This window comes from Lampetra planeri, chromosome 54, assembly GCF_965212315.1.
Source record: "Lampetra planeri chromosome 54, kcLamPlan1.2.h2, whole genome shotgun sequence".
In the NCBI taxonomy this organism is placed as follows: Eukaryota; Metazoa; Chordata; class Hyperoartia; order Petromyzontiformes; family Petromyzontidae; genus Lampetra; species Lampetra planeri.
Window position 1 is genome coordinate 7768539 of NC_136160.1, and position 15901 is coordinate 7784439.

The 15901-nt window shown below is 56.9% G+C and overlaps 1 protein-coding gene across 4 annotated transcripts in view; it reads left to right on the forward strand.

The window, feature by feature from the left end:
- LOC144735182 (chromodomain-helicase-DNA-binding protein 7-like) overlaps positions 1-15042 on the forward strand; it is a 106796-nt gene extending 91754 nt beyond the window's left edge. For all 4 annotated transcript variants that reach the window (XM_078617634.1, XM_078617636.1, XM_078617637.1 and 1 more), the window contains 8 exons: positions 600-1188; positions 1521-1687; positions 2195-2458; positions 4270-4839; positions 5326-5592; positions 6586-6726; positions 7386-7490; positions 8320-15042. In XM_078617634.1, coding sequence (XP_078473760.1) covers positions 600-1188; positions 1521-1687; positions 2195-2458; positions 4270-4839; positions 5326-5592; positions 6586-6726; positions 7386-7490; positions 8320-9519 — 3303 coding nt within the window. In that variant the 3' untranslated portion in view covers positions 9520-15042. The remainder of the gene's footprint in view (positions 1-599; positions 1189-1520; positions 1688-2194; positions 2459-4269; positions 4840-5325; positions 5593-6585; positions 6727-7385; positions 7491-8319) is intronic.
- Positions 15043-15901: the final 859 nt, after the last annotated feature.

Sequence of the window (15901 nt, forward strand, 5' to 3'; positions counted from 1 at the left end):
TGTTGAGCTGAATGTTGAGCTTTCATAGACTACCATACCCACTGGAGGTGCGGGGAGAAGGACAACAAACTAAACACAGAAAACAGTTCTAAAGAAATGCTTTTTCAATCTATATGATTAAAAAGTGCACGGCTCCAGTGGCTTTCCTAATATCTGAAGGAAGAGCGTTCCAGATGGCCGCAGAAACGCTTCCGAAAGCGACGCGTGATGATGCGGTGACCGTCTTTGTTCGATGGTTAGCCAAAAGCTGCTGCGAGGACGACCACCGGAGTTTGCGTGATGGTGGTTTATGCTCCTTGACGGGCTCAGCGACGTATCGCGGTTCATTTGTGGCAAACACTTGGTGTGTGTGTAATGAGCGCGACCTTATAATGTGTTTGTTCGGCAACCGGACGCCAATGCAGCTCGGTTGGACACGGTCGGGTCTTGCGGTACCCATCACGACACGTGCCAGAATTTTTTTTTTACACAAGTGCAGCTTGGCTCGAGAGCCCCATTGTCACCGTGGTGGTTGTTGTGGCCGAAACCCAGAATCGAACGCACCTGACCCCAACCGGACACCTTGCTCCCGCCCCACCCCCTCCATGTTTTCGTTTCAGTCGGAGCCGTTGGCCGAGGTGGCCGCAGGCGTCGAGGAGCCGTCGGCGCCGCCGCCCGCGGATGAGGTGGAGGAGCCGAGGCCTGCCCTGAAACTCGACGGCACCGAAACGAAACCGGACTCCGGGGCCGTCGCCGCAGAGCCCGGCGCGCCAACGAAGCAGGAAGCGTCGGTGAAGCCAGAAGCGCCCACGAAGCAGGAGGACGACGAGCCGGCGGTGACGAAACAGGAGGAGGATGTGCCTGTGAAGAAGCAGGAGGAGGTCGAGCCGGTGAAGAAGCAGGAGGAGGTCGAGCCGGTGAAGAAGCAGGAGGAGGAAGTGTTGGGCAAGCGGGTGGAGGAAGCTTTGGGGAAGCAGGAGGAGGAAGCGTTGGGGAAGCAGGAGGAGGTGCTTGTCAAGGTGAAGCAGGAAGTGCCGGTCAAGGTGGAGGTGGTGGTGGAGGAGAGCAGGACAGAGGAGGTGGAGGAGCAGGAGGAGGCGGCGCGTCGCGAGGAGGCGCGGAGGAAGAGCAGTGAGGACGGCGAGGAGGACGACGAGGAGACGGACAGCGACGACGAGGAGAAGTCCGACTTCGAGTTGAAGGCTCGCGGTGAGCGGCGCGCGCTCGCCACGGCACGAACAACCACGCACGCCACGCACACACAGGAGGAGACCGGTGCCCTACTGCCGCTTGCTGGCCACCGTGTGTTGTAACGTGACCGTCAGACGTGATGAGCGGAGGAGAGGCATCGTGAGCACAGACCCCCACTGCAGGGAAGCCAAAAGTGTTTTGGGGCACTTGGCTGGGGTCCTCGGCAGCGATCTGTGGCACGCAGGACCCCGCTAAAGGGCACCGATTCTCTCTCGCGTCTCGTTTTCGTGTCGTCACTTTCCTTGCGTCTTTTCCTTCCCCAACCCCCCCCGGGTCCCCCTCTGGAGCAGGCGTGACCGGGTCGTTGCGACCCCGGGCGTTCGCTGACGAGAGCAACGCGTCGTTCGGGCGCGGGGACGACACGCTGGACGACTCGGTGCGCGAGGAGGGGGAGTTGTGCCCACCCGGATACCCCGACCCCCACCAGCCCATCTACACCTTCTCCTACTGGCCCAAGGTGCGTGACTGGGGTCAACATTGTTCGTATGCATGTGCCTTGAACAACTTCCGCACCGTACGTAGCCAACCGTGCTTGTCGGAGGTGTTGGGAGGTCAGCAGATGTTGCCCTTCTAGGTAGTGGACTCCGCCCTGTCCACTGCTGCCCCTGCTGCGAGGGCTGCAAATGGGAGATGAGCATCAATGCCATCGATGCTCATTCGGGCAGCGGGAAAGCTCTTGAGGCTTTCTGTGCGATTATTTAGACACATTTTTTGCACAAACTCATGACGGGTGTTGCGTTTTGGGGGTTTCCGCCTTCGGGAGGGCAGCATTTTGCGTCGTTTCACATTTTTAAAGGTGGCCCCGAGTCACCGACTCTAACTTCTCGCTTTAATCTCCCCTCAATACCCCCCCCCCACTTGACCTGGCTGTTATCATGACCCGCTATACGCACCCCCACCTTGACCTTTTAGCAACCCATCTCTGATTCGATCTCTGCCGCCTCATTGCCGTGCCCGCCGACAGGACCGCGTGATGATCAACCGCATCGACCAGATCTGCTACACGGTGCTTCGAGGCAAGTGGCCGTCGGCACGGCGACTGGTGCTGGAGGTGGTGGCCTCGACCAGCGCGGTTGCTGCGGTTCCCGCGGCAACGCCGGTGCCAGCACCAGCAGCGCCCCCGGTGGCGACCTTTACCCCCAGTGGCACGGACAGCCCGTTGGCCAACGACTCGCCGGCTCTGAGCATCGCCGAGGAGACGGGCGCTCCGTCTCCGCAGCTCGCCAAGGTGGGGGGGGGGCGGTGGCGGCACCGACGCTAGCACCGGGGGGCGGGGGCGGTGGGTTATGGTGACATAGACAGAGTTTGTAACGATTTTGATGATGGTGATGTTGCAGAGGGGTTGGTAATCGTCTTGCGTGGATGTTCGCAGTTGTGCCGTGCAGCTCTCCGATGTGGTGTTGGGCTGTACCGCTGCGTGTCATTTGGCACGATGTCCGACGTTTCGATTCCCGTGGCTCCATTTGGAAAGAAAAAAAAACGACACCACGAAATAGAGAGGAGGGAGGGTGGTGGTGTGGGGGGGTGATTGTTACTCGCTTGGTAACATCGATTAATCAACGAAAGTCGATTCTTACGCTAGGAATCCGTTCGGATTCGTGCAGCGCGCTTAACAGTGGCGGCGTCGTGAGACGGATCGCACTTGGGGGCGGTGCCACGCAGCCCCACCTGCCACGGGTGTTTGAATCGAGCGAATGATCCGGCAGCGCGTCGGTCAACCGCGTCGCTGCGATCTTGAATCGTTCACAGTTTGTTCTTTTGAAGCGCTCTCTGCCGCTCTACTGCCCTTTCCACCGTCGGCTGCTGCCAGCGCTCGTCGCCACTGCTGCTGCTTTGAATCCTGTTCCCTCCTGTCTCGTGCTCCGCTAAAACGTTCACCCCCCCCCCGCTCATCGTTCGTTAGTTTTTCTGTGCGGATTTGTACCGCCGAATTAATGGTGGGACCGGCCAGCTGGCCGGCCACCCTCGCGGCTCGCTTGTTATCTGAACCCGAGAGCTGATCGAGCCGATTAGTTTGCCTTTTGTAATTGCTCCATTAGAAACTCGCGTGACTTGGTGTTCTGGGCTGTGTCGCCCCCACACCCACGTGCTGTGTTTGATGGCAGCAGCAGCAGCCCTGCCGGAGCATTTGAATCCCACGCCAGACTAAAGAGTCTTGGAACAGTTCCAGTTCAATTGCAGTTATTAACTATGAACGATTTTTATCTTATTTTACCAGGTAAGTTCCACTGAGTTGTATATAGCTCTTCACAAGCGACCTGGCCACAAATGATAGCTCAACATAAGTGGCTTATCATGTGGGAATTTATTTCAGCCAAATACATGCTTGGTGTCGATTGTAAACATGGAAGGAAAAACTGGAGGACCTGGAGAAAAATCCACAACCACGGAGAGAGAGATATGCAAACTCCAAATATACAAGTGTCAGGGTTGGGATCGAACCCCCACAACCTCCTGTATACCAGGCGAGGTCGTTCACATCTAGCCACCGCGGCACCCAAATAATGCAAGTGTGATGTACGTAGCGGTGTGATTTAGGGCTGGGGAAGACTTTTAAATAACTGTGGAGAGAAACGACACATTAACACGTGAACCTCCGCCACTGGCGTCACCGAAAGAGACCCGTGGTGCCATTGCTCACGGTGTGCGGGGACCCTACCCCCTCCATACGCTGGCTCAGACGCGCCTCCCCTCACCCCTCCGCTCCTTACAGTGCCTCCCCTACCATTTCCTGATCCCCAAGTACCCCTCTATCGCCGCTCACTCGTTCCTCAATACCTTGTAGCACGCCCCTGCCATTTAAATCATTCCATTCTGTCCACCGTTTTGTAAGCTCTGTCAAGTGCCTTGAGCGAAAGCGCTCTTTATAAATATAATGTACTCTTTGGTTCTTTCGGTCAAGTCACGTGACTTTACCGAAAGAACCAAAGAGTAATTCCTGCAGTCACAAAAGCTTCAAATATGTGTACACGAGTATTAGATTAGACGAGCGAGCGCTCCGGCCTGGGCCCCGACCCTAACGTCTGCCTCGTCGTGCAGGACGACGGCCTCAAGCTCCCCTTCCACAAGCAGCGGCGCAAACGGCGCAAGAAGGCGGAGATCGAGGCCGAGCAGGTGGCCAAGCGGCGCAGCCTCATGGACCTCATGGCGCAGGCCATGGACCCCACCAAGGCGCCGCCGGTGGCCCCGGCGGCGGCGGCGGCCGCCCCGGCGACGCTCGGCCTCCCGGACGAGCTGTGGCAAGACTCGGCCGTCGACCTCTCGTTCTTCGCCGCCGAGAGCGGCTCGGGTTCCGTCGGCGCGGAGGGCTCGGCGCCGGCGTCCAGGGGCAATGCCGGCACGGCCGCCGTCCCCTCCCGGGGGGCCCCGGCCGACGTGCTCAAGGCCCGCCTGGACGCGGTGCTGCAGGCGCGAGCGCTGGGCTCGGCCGGATCGTCGGCGGCGGCGGCGAGGGCCGGCCTCAACAACGGCGCTCTGACGGGCGGGGACGGCACTGCCGCCAGGGACACGCTGGGGGCCGGCAGAGTCGTCCGCAAGCGCCGTGGCCGCAGGAAGAACGTGGAGGGATTTGATCTTAGCCTCATGACGAGCCACAAGCACGGCGGAGCGGTGAGCGGGGGGCGGGGTGTGAGATGTCGCCCACGGGGTTAAGTGGGTCACGGGGGCTTATTTGACCATACTTCACCTCGCCACGCAACACGACGGTTAAAAATAAAAAAGAACGCATAGAATGAATCTGAAACCAAAAAATTCCAAATTCTGCCCAGTTTTCTGATTGTCCGTCATTGTGGAGCTGCCCTCTAACCTGATTCTTTAAGTAATGGATAACAATTTGGTTGCGGTTTCATTATTCAACCATTCGGGTGACACGAAAATATTTGGAATAAAAAGCCTCTCCTCTTCCCCACGTTTTGATGGACAGGATTTACAGAGAAGCAGGACGTTGGCCCGGCTGCTATTTGTTGGAGTGGTGCGACTCGTCACTCATAATATTGGAAGTTAATAAAACAAAAAAGATGTTGACCCATCGGCTCAATGGCCGAATCGTGCGTCCCAGCTGTGTCTCACTCCCTCTTGACACCACTTGCCACGCAGGACGACGCCGATGGCGCCAAGCCGGTGGACGAGGCGGCGGCCGCGGCGGCCACGGCGGCGGCGGCTGTGACGGCGGCGGCGAGCGTGCCCGTGGTGTCGGCGGCGGCGGCGGCGGCACCGGCCGAAACTTCGGAGTCGCGAGTGCCGGTGGTGAGCCTGCAGGATGGCACCCGCCTGGCGGGGCATGACGCGCCATCACGGCGCCAGCTGGAGGAGTTCCTCAGGCAGAACCCGGCGTACACTGTGGACATGGCCAGCCTGCTGCCGGTACCAACACAACGCCCCCCCCCCCCGCCCTCACCACCACCCTTCCTCTTCCTCCGTCCCACGTGTGACCTTTATCACACAGATGTGCGGAGGACTCCACACCTGTGTGCCACACCGACCATCAAAAATCATGTCTTTTTTTACGGAGATACAAACGCCCAATTCCCCTATTGGTTGCCAAACACGGCTTTCAAATTCCTTGGGAGGGTCCACGTGTGCCATTAGCGCATGTTACCCCACCACCAGCATGGTGGGGTACTCCCACCTCTTCCAGCACGTCCGGTACAGCGTGGAAGAGTAGGCCAAATACCCTCTAGAGCTCCCTCTGGTGGAGTAGGCCCTTCCGCCACCGGTTGTGGCTGGTGCCATTTTGTGTTCGCCACCGTCGTCATCGGGGCCGCCGGCCATGCCGTGCTAATTAGCCCGGCCCTGGCTCGTTCAATGGGGGCGGCTCGGGGTCAGAGGTTACGGAGAGAGCTGCCGTGGGCGAGGCTGTGTCAGGAGCGGGACCCCGCGGATGAGTCGATCGGAGAGAGGGATGACGCGGATTGATTGGAGGCCTCGCGTTGGTGAACGTTTTGTTCTGTACCATGGCTTGGTGGGTCTGATAAGGTATTGATTCTTGATGAGATGATGCTTGGTTCTGCTGTAGCCAATGTAACACAGCACTGGGAGTGCCCGATAATAAAACGACGAGAAATGGCCGAGTGTGGTGGAGCGGCGCGCCGGGCGGGTAAAACACAGCCAGTTGGCACAGTAGGGGGCACAGGTGGTGCATCGGCCAGTCATCTCGGTCAACCCATGGTACCTGGGTCTGTCCCGTGACCTCCTGCCAGCGGACGTTCGACACTTCATATTGCCTTAAAGTGCATGTAGCTTGACACAAGCGCCGTGGTTACATCCCCGCCGCTTAGTGGCAAATGGTGGTTGTTGTTGGCGGTGATGGTGTTTGTATTGATTTTGTTTTGATATCCCCTCGTTGTGGCTCTGCAGAGCGCCAGCGGCCTCCTGGTGGACCCCCTCGACAAGCCGAAGAAGAAGCGCCACCGCTGCAAGAACCCGCACAAGCTGGACGTGCGCAGACTCACGGGGGAGGAGCGCGTGCCCGTCGTCAACCGCCGCTCCGCCAAGAAGGTGGGCACAGGGGCGCCGTACTAGCAGTGGAGGCGGCGGTGATGAGGGTGGCTGTGGTGGTGAAGCAGGTTACTGGTAATGCTGGTGACGTGGTGAGCTGTGGCGCAGTGGTTAGCGCGCTGCGCTACGAATCCGGCGACAGGAATTTTTTAACCGATCCTGGTCTTTTCCGAGGTCGACACGGCCATAAATGAGAACCTGATGCGGTGTCCAAACATCGTCACTCGGGAGACAAAGGCGAGGCCGTCCGTAGTGATGACCACCGCACCTCGTGTGCCTTCCCGACCGTCATAGGTGCGCTAATATAGGGGATCTTTGTCTTTTGTTTTAGTTATGAGAGTGGTGTTGGTGGTGACAGTGGTGGTAGTGAAAGTGGTACTAATTGTATTGACCTGAGAGGCATGATATGCGCTGAATGACCGGTGATCCGCTAAAACACCACCAACCTCCCTTACACACAGCGACTGCTTGTTCTAGATATATATTACAAAAACAAAAGCCACACTTCCTCTCCCTATCACCAACATTCACTGAGTAACAATATTAACATCGATCTCTGGGAGAAACTGCTGCCGCATTGCCATCAGCGGGCAGCGATATGATGCCACGTTGTTCCTCCTCCGGCGTCCATTCCTCTCCTCTCTGTACCCCGCCCCCAGATGGGCGGTGCGATGGCGCCCACGCTCAAGGAGCTGGCACGGTGGCTGCAGGAGAACCCCGAGTTCGCCGTCCCCGACGACTGGGGCGAGGTCGTCAAGCAGTCGGTGAGTGCCGCCCCCCATCATCATCATCGTCGTCGTCATCACTTGATATTTACAATGCACCTCCCACACAGTGCATCTCAGGGGGCTCCCCCTTTGGGAGCTGGCCCTGTGTGTGGCACAAGTTGAACGGGACACTGGCTTGCAGAGTGGGCCTTCGGGGCGATGCTACACTGTTGCGTGTTTTTCTCCAATTAAGTAATTTACCGCATCTGGCAAAAATGGACCATAACACTCGCACGGGGGGGAGGGGGGGGGGGTACTTTTCAGATGACCGTTGTGAATGTTAAATGTCCGCTGTGAAGCGGATGGGGTGGGGGGGGAGCGTATTTGTCGGTTAATCCACCCTCATGGTATTAACCGGGGCGGACGCTGGCCCTGCACTGCGATTCTCGGCAGTGAGCGTGCTCCCGTTCGGCCATGTCGCCCCACCCTAGTCCACGCCGTTGCCAGCACCTGGGTTCATTTCGTCAGCATGTCCAATTTCGGTCGTGGTCTTCGTCTAGTTCAGGGGTCGACAACTTGCGGATCTTTAAGGACCGCTTCTTCGTGGCGTTATTTATTAAGGACCACCGTCTCCTATTCACATGCATTGCTGCTCTTGAGTTTTTTTTACCGAATTCGAAAAAAATGGCTCCCCTTGTTATTTTAGTTGCCGACCCCTGGTCTAGTTGATAACGTGTGTGGACTTTCAGTCAAGAACGAGTCTGCGGGGTTACGTTGGTCATTCTCCTACTAGTCTAGTCGGCTAAAGCAGTCGCACGTTTTGTCACCCGCACGCTCCGTGCCAATCTCTCAATCTGCGCGTTCTCACGCTCACTCTGTCCGTCAGGGCTTCCTCCCCAACACCATGTTCGGCCGCATCCTCACGGGCCCCGTGGTGCCGGAGGAGGGCGCGCGCCGGCGCGGGCGCCGCCCCAAGGCCTCCGCGCTCCTCAAAGCCTCGACCAACTCTCTCGTGGGCGGCGGCGGCGGCGCTGGTGGTGGCGCCGGCGGCAGCCTCCTTTCGGCGAGCACCGGCGACCTCGCAAACCTCGCAAACCTGCAAAGCCTGCACAGCCTGCAGCTCGCCAGCCTCATGGGCTTCCCGACGGCGCTGGGCGGCGGCGCCGGCTCGTCGTCCGACGACGTGAAGGCCGCGGCCGCCGCTGCGGCGATGCTGCCCATGATGCTGCCGGGGCTGGGGCCCATGTTTGGCCTCGGAGGGCTTCTCAACACGGCGCTGGCGTCCTCCGCCGGCGCCGACGCAAACGGAAAAGCGGACGGGGAGCAGGGGACTTCCTCTTCGGCGGCAGCCGCGGTGATGGCGGCGTTGCTGAACGATGGGAAAGACGGCGGCGTGGACGAAGACGGCGCGCCGGGCACCAGCGGCAGGTCGGCGGCCGCCACCGCCGCCGCCACGGCAGCATTCAACAGCAACCTGCTGGCGTCCATCAGCCCCTTCCTGCTGTCCCCGCAGCTGCTCTACCCCTCCATGTTCCCACTGTCGGGCCTGGGCGTGACTCTGCCCGGCTTTGTGCAGCAGCAGCAGCAAGAGCACCAGCAGCAGGAGGAAGAGCAGCAGCAACAGCTGCAGCAGCAGTCGGGAATCGCCGTGAGTTCGACGCCGAGTAGAGCCCGTTCGAGCGTGGGCAAGGGCGCCGGCATGACGGGCAAAGCCAAGAAAAAGGCTGCGCTGAAGCAGGCGGCAGCGGAGCACCAGCAGCAGCAGCAGCAGCAGCAGGAGCAGCAGCGGCAGGAGCAGGAGCGACAGAAACAGCAGCAGGAGCTGCTGAAAGTTGCGAAGAAGCAGGGGCGCGGGGAGATGAAGGAGGCGAAAGCACTTGCGGCCGCACGGGCAGAAGATGACGACGATGACGATGATGACGACGATGACGACGATGACGACGACGATGACGACGATGACGACGACGACAACTCGTCAGACGACAGCAGCGGCGAGGAGGCGCTCAACAAGACAGGATTGTCGTCGCTCACCGAGGACGACTCCACGTTGCTGGACGACTCCGACTCGGACGCCGGCGCCGAGTGAAGCGCCGTGTGCCCCAAGGAATGGCGGGGGGGGGCCGTGCGGACGTCGGCCCTTTGCCCCCGCCCTGTCGGAGCGGGCCCGGTCGGTTGCTCGCTGCGGCGGTGGGGGGGGGTGGTTGCAGTTTAGCAGGAGCGGGATTTAATTTCGGCGACGCCACGATGTGGCCGCCAGTTTTCCAGAAAAAATGTAAACTTCAGGAATCCTTTATTTTTTCTTTTTCCTTTTTTTGTAATGGACGACGATGGTCTTTTTTTCTCATTTTTGTTTATTACGTTCCCTCTGCGACTGCTCGGCACGTGTCTACCCGACCCAAATCTCCCCCGCCCACTTCCCTCCGGGCATCTCAGCTCTCCAACCCGTGCCCACCGCCCCCAGCATTTGTCGAATGAATAATTGAACAAACTGGCATCGATTTGGACGCACCGACTTGCCATTTCTTGGCTCCCGAGCGCCGTCACCGGACGCCGCCGCCGCCACCCACCGCCCTCCCGACCGCGGGAGCGAGCCAGGCGAGGGAACTTCACCGCACCCCGGCAAACGCAACGACGACGATAATTTTGGACGTGCGGAGGTTGCGGTGGCAGCGGCCGCATGGTCATTCGCCCGTGCCGCGATTGTGCCGGTACCGGTGTGTGCGAGTGTGTACAGTGCGTGCGCGAGCGTGCGAGTGTGTGAATGAGCGCAAACGTGCGCGCCGCGTAAGTGGCGAGTAAATCCGGGTTTAATCTTCCAACGGGCATTGCTGACTTGAGCCGAGCGTGCGTGCTTGCCCGCCCGTTCACTTGCTCGCCCGTCGCCCCCCCCCCCGCGCTCGTCCCATGCGTCACCCCGTGAGCGAGCGGAGGTGGACGCTCGGGTAATGTGCGAGCAAGCGAACGTCGCGTGCGCACGCACGCCCTTTCCGCTCTCACCTCGAGTATTCAGGTATATTTTTGTTTTAGTTTCTTATTTTTTATTTCGTAATACTTCCTTGAGTCAAACACTGTTAAAAAATAATAATAATAATCACACGAGACACTATCTTATCACAGGTAATAAAAGCGATGACGGCAAAGTCGATCGGCTGCGGAAATAAGAAGAAAAATACAAAACCAATGAACGAAAGGGGAGAGACGCAAACCTCTCTCCCGCGACCGCAGTACTCGCTTACGACGTGAATGTGCATGGGGCCGGCCACGTGCCTGCCTTTCCCTAACACTGATTGTACGCGACTTGACTACAATTCACCGACACGCCGCCGCCGCTGCTGCTGCAGCTGCAACAGCGGCGACAGCTGCAAGGAGGGTGAAAGTTTTTAAGTGAAACGGCCGAACGTGAAGGGGACTTTTTTTCTTCCCCAGCGATCCCGCCAGTAGCAGAGCCTGGCGCGTGTCTGTGCGCAACTTGTTACTAACGTCGACAAGTGATTTAATATTGTAATAAGAATAACGATGATGACGACGACGACAATAATGTTCATAATAATGAGAGGGAATCTGAGTCCCCCCCCCCTCTCCCCCACCGTGTGACTTTGTTAGTTATAGGCAAGTGGACACGAATGTTGATTTTTTTTTATTAGTTGAAAGTTTGTAAATCGGCATGAAGTTTTTGCAGTGTAGCCAAAACAAATGGGAGAAGAGGAAAAAAAACACAACACACAAAAAAAGATGTAAAACCTTTAAAAAATCTATAAAAACTGGCCCCTAGCGTGTTAACGACGATAGCTGTCTTTAGTTGACGTGCATTAGGATGACTTAGAGCGAATGTAACGTACGTCGGGGAGTTATATATCAGCGCCTCGTTGATTTCTCTATAGTTATTTTTATTTGAAAATCGACCCGGCCGTGTGTATTTTTTAAGTCGGACCATCAGAATGTGACTGTGGCCGCAGCAATAACCCCGGCAGCTATAAATCGGGTTACCGGGTCACTGGCGATCGCTTCAGAGGGACTTTGACCCTCGGGTTGGGTGACCTTTTTAAACAGAACAACCCGTTCAACTTTTCACCACTGACAAATAACGGAAAAAAAAAATCTGAAGTGATGGAATAACTCATCAGGTAGCACTACTCAGAGATCTCGCGATTTGTTTCGTTATTTTTTTAATTTAGGTTTTAATTAATTTGTTTTGTTTTTTCTCAAAGATGTATTTTAATAGAATTACTCGCGGTGCACTGTGTTGACTATTCAGGTACTCCTCCGTGCTCTGGCCCCACGGCCCCGCTGGTCTCCTCCAGGGTCCCGTTTCCCCGCGGGAAGGGGGCCGCAGTGTTGCATAAGCGCGGGGTTGGGGTTGTCGGGGCCGGTTGTGTTAAGGGAGCCCCCCCCCATACAGATTGGCGTAGTACAAAGAAAGAGCTCCCCACCCTCCCCCACCTTGCTTCTCCGCCACAGGGAGAGTGTCGTACGCTTGACCACCTCCAGCTCGCCTAACCTCCGACCCCCTCTCACCTCCTCCTCCTCTCACTCCCTATCTCCCGTCCTCTCCCCACAACCAATATCATATCCTCCGTGATTAAAAGACGCTCTGGAAAGTAAGAGGCACCGCAAACTGGTGCCTGGTGGCGGTTAAGCTTTTTTCAAATCTGGTCTCTCTTGCACGCACACAGCTCCCGGGGATTACAAGACTCATCCCTTAGCTTTTAAGCTACTCTATTTTGACGCATGATGGCAGCAAACATGTTCAGGGGCTGACTGTCGAGGTCTGCTAAGCCACAGTGAGAGGGCAACTTTAGCTTTAAAATACAGAGAGGAGGGAGGGGTGGGTGGGGGAGAGTGTGTCTTGCAATCTGTAGACTACGTCCCTGCAGACTGGAGATAAGACACAGATGTCGTCGTCCTCTCCCCGGAGGCGCCCGTGGTAACGTGCCGTGCCGATGGCCAGGCTTGTGCTCGGTAGAGCGGGAGAGGGGGGTGTCCACTGCTCCACCCTCACCTCTCACCCCCATGCCTCCACCCCACGCCCCTGGAGCCCCTCTGAGTTTTGAGTGGCTGGGGTGGGGGTGGAGGGCGGTGGGACAGAAGGCAGAAGGCCAGGATCAACTCCTCTGGGGAGTTGGAGCTGAGTGCTGGTGATGATGAGTGTTTGAGGGTGAGTTTGGGGGCGGGTGAGTGGAGAGAGGAGGGGGTGGGGCGCAGTGATGAATGAATCTCTCACCAGCGTGTCCGGTAGGGTGAGTGTGCGTGAGTGAGCGCGTGTGCGAGCTCGTGTGTCGGTGAGCGTGTGTGCGCGCACATTTGCTGTCTGTGTATTGAATGTGGTTTTGTGAGTGTGGGTAATGAGTGTGAATAATTGATTGTGTGTTAGGTGCGCATTAACTGTAGGGCTGTTTATCCTGCGACGGTGTGGCAGTGTGCGTTCAATGTGCTCACGGTGAGACGTGTGGCCCGCGTGGTTGCATCAGTGTTGGAACTGAGCGGCATTAATCAGTTTGTGGCAGCGGGCGAGTGTGATTACGGGCGAGGTGTGGCCGCCTGGGGTGTGACTTCAAGTGTAGGGGAAGTATGGAGGGGGAGAGGGGTGCTTGCCTGCAAGGCCGCCCTCCCATACTCCCCAAGTTGCTCTCAAACACTCAACCCCTCCCACGTACGCCACCCCGACCCACTCGCCACACCAATCCGGACTCGAACCTTAACGCCCTCACCACATGGCTCCTACACCCTGGAGGAACATCTGGCAAGACTGTAGCCTCCTTTTTGCCTTTCGGGACACGGCCCTGGTTATTTATTATTACCTCATGCTGAGCAGATATACGTATATTGATTAAAAAATAGAAAAATATAAAAAAAAATACAAAAATCTTGAAAAGACCGCCGCGTGCGTTTTACTGTGACGCGCGCCGGCCACGTGTAAAGGTGTACATTGTAGTTGCTGTAATCGCGTGTAGTGTGTAGCGACATGTAAAGTACAGACCTCGAGGTAACCTCATCATCATCGTCGTCATCATCCTCCGCGCGTTGCGCCACCGATGTTACAAACGTGCTGAATGTTGGAAGGAAAAAAACCACAGCGCACGCTCCGGTTGGGTTGACGTTTCCGTTTTTTGTTTTTATTTGTTGGTTTTGTTGTTTCTCTCTCTAGGTGTGCGTTTGCATTTGCTCCTCTGGAATATTTGTGTTTTTATTTTCCTTCAAGCACAAGGTGACTGTTTCAGAGATGTTGTTTCCGCGAGGCCGTGAAAGCATCTCTCAAGATTTCACAAATAATGTGGTGGGGACTGCTGCTGCTGGTAACATGGCAAATTCCGCTGTTCTGCCTGCTCCACTCATCGCATCGTGCTTGTCACAAACCGACCACGTAACACTACCATACTCGCTGCAATTTCATTTGAATCCCGCCAGACCTTACCTTCAACCCTCAAAACTCTGAAAAACCCTCAATAGCCTCAGCAAAACACACCACAACCCCCACTAATCCAACCAAAACCGCACCATAACTCCACCAATCCCACCGAAATCCCAGTCTTATCCCACCATAACAATCCATTCCACCGAAACCCCACCATAACCCTACCAATCCCACCATAAACCCTCACCAATCCCACCATAACCCTACCAATCCCACCATAACCCTACCAATCCCACCATAAACCCTCACCAATCCCACCATAACCCTACCAATCCCACCATAACCCTACCAATCCCACCATAAACCCTCACCAATCCCACCATAACCCTACCAATCCCACCATAACCCTACCAATCCCACCATAACCCTACCAATCCCACCGTAACCCCCACGACCCACGAATATCCCACCAGCTCGCTGTTACACTACCAAATCTATCCCATCTCACAGGAGCCCAACTTGATTGGCACTCCACCCAAACCCACTCGAATCACCAGCAAAATATATCCCCTTCTGACACTACCAGTTCCTCCGAGACTGCTCCTCCCAATCCCTAAAAAGAACACCCCCGACCCCAGAAAACGCCGACCGCACCCCCCGCGCGTCATCTCACTCGCGTTGCCGCCGCTGCTTCCTCGTGCGCCGCGCGCCGTCATCGCTGCGTGTCGTGTGCGCGCGCGCGTGCGTGTGGTTTTTTTTGCGTGCGTGTTCTCGTTGTGTTCGTGGACACGCTCTCGCTGTGTCCGCGAGTAACAGTCGCGGGGTCGTTTGTCCGTTAGCGGGCTTGCTTGTTGTTGTTGCTGCTGCTGCCGCTGCGGGCAGGCAACTCTGCTTCTCAACACAGCCGCGCCCGCGCTTTGTACAAAGCGAGAGAGAGCGGGGAGAGATGAGAGAGTAAGAGTACTAATCTGCGTGCTGCCCCCAAACCCCCCCATTGTGCCCCCCCCTCTTCCCACTGTGCCCCCCCCCACATCCTCCGCTTAGCCCCGGATTGGAAGCGGTGAGCGTGAATTTCTGCACCCGCAGTTACTGCCCCTGTTGTTACCCCCCCTGCCCCCCCCCCACGTCTCGTGTGAATTACGTCACAATGAAATGCAGTCCGATTTCCTCCTCATGATTGTTTGTAATTTATTCCTGAGTTGTAGATCAGAATTTGGGAGCCGATATTTTTATTAAAACTCATTCTTTTTTGCCAAACTGTGTCAATGGGAGTTATTTTGTTGTTAATGATATGTTTACAAAACACAGGTACCCCCCGTGCATACCCTTAGCAGCGTATGCACGGCGCACACACGACGGGGTGAGTGGCCGCCACTGGGCCCGGCCGCCTTTGTTCCATAGTGGGCGATGCTGATGTATCGCACCAGGTACTGGTTTGAGGACGAGCCGACCTAGAGGAGGATGAGCACCGCGTTTAGATAGATTCTTCACTGGTGTGTTGGTGGCACTAAGCGGGAATCGAACTCGTGCCTTCTTGGGCACGGTGCAAATGTGCGAGTGGGAATCTCGGCTTAAATCGCTGTGACCCCCCCACACTTCACCTTTCCTGACCCGCCCCCCCCCCTTTATTTCATCCCTCCCCGTGCCATCTCGCCGTGTTGACGCCACGGGGAAATATAATTGGAATGTCTCCCCTTAGCACGGCGGGGGCTCGCTGACGGGGATTGGTTTATGGGAGGGGGAGACCCCATCCGAGGAATTTAAACGCTTCTCTCAGAATTTCGAGGCATTTTTTAAAATGTTTTGGTTACGGCTGAGTGGCTTCCACCGTGGTAACCACAGCCGGTTTGTGCCGGGTCGGTGGTAACATCCTAAACGCGGGCGGCCTGCTGGAGGTGGTGGTTGGTTGGGGACGTTGTCGACCAGGGCTCGGTTGGGTAACACGGCCGAACGGTATCACGTTCGGCCGCTTGTTGCAGAGGTTTATGGTTCAAGTCCAGCGGCTGCCCTCATGGCCGCAGGTAAAATAATGATAACCTTTTAAAATACTGCGCTCCATCTGATTCACAGCCGATGCTAAAGATGCGGTGACGTCGTTTGGCAAGAGGCCATTGTG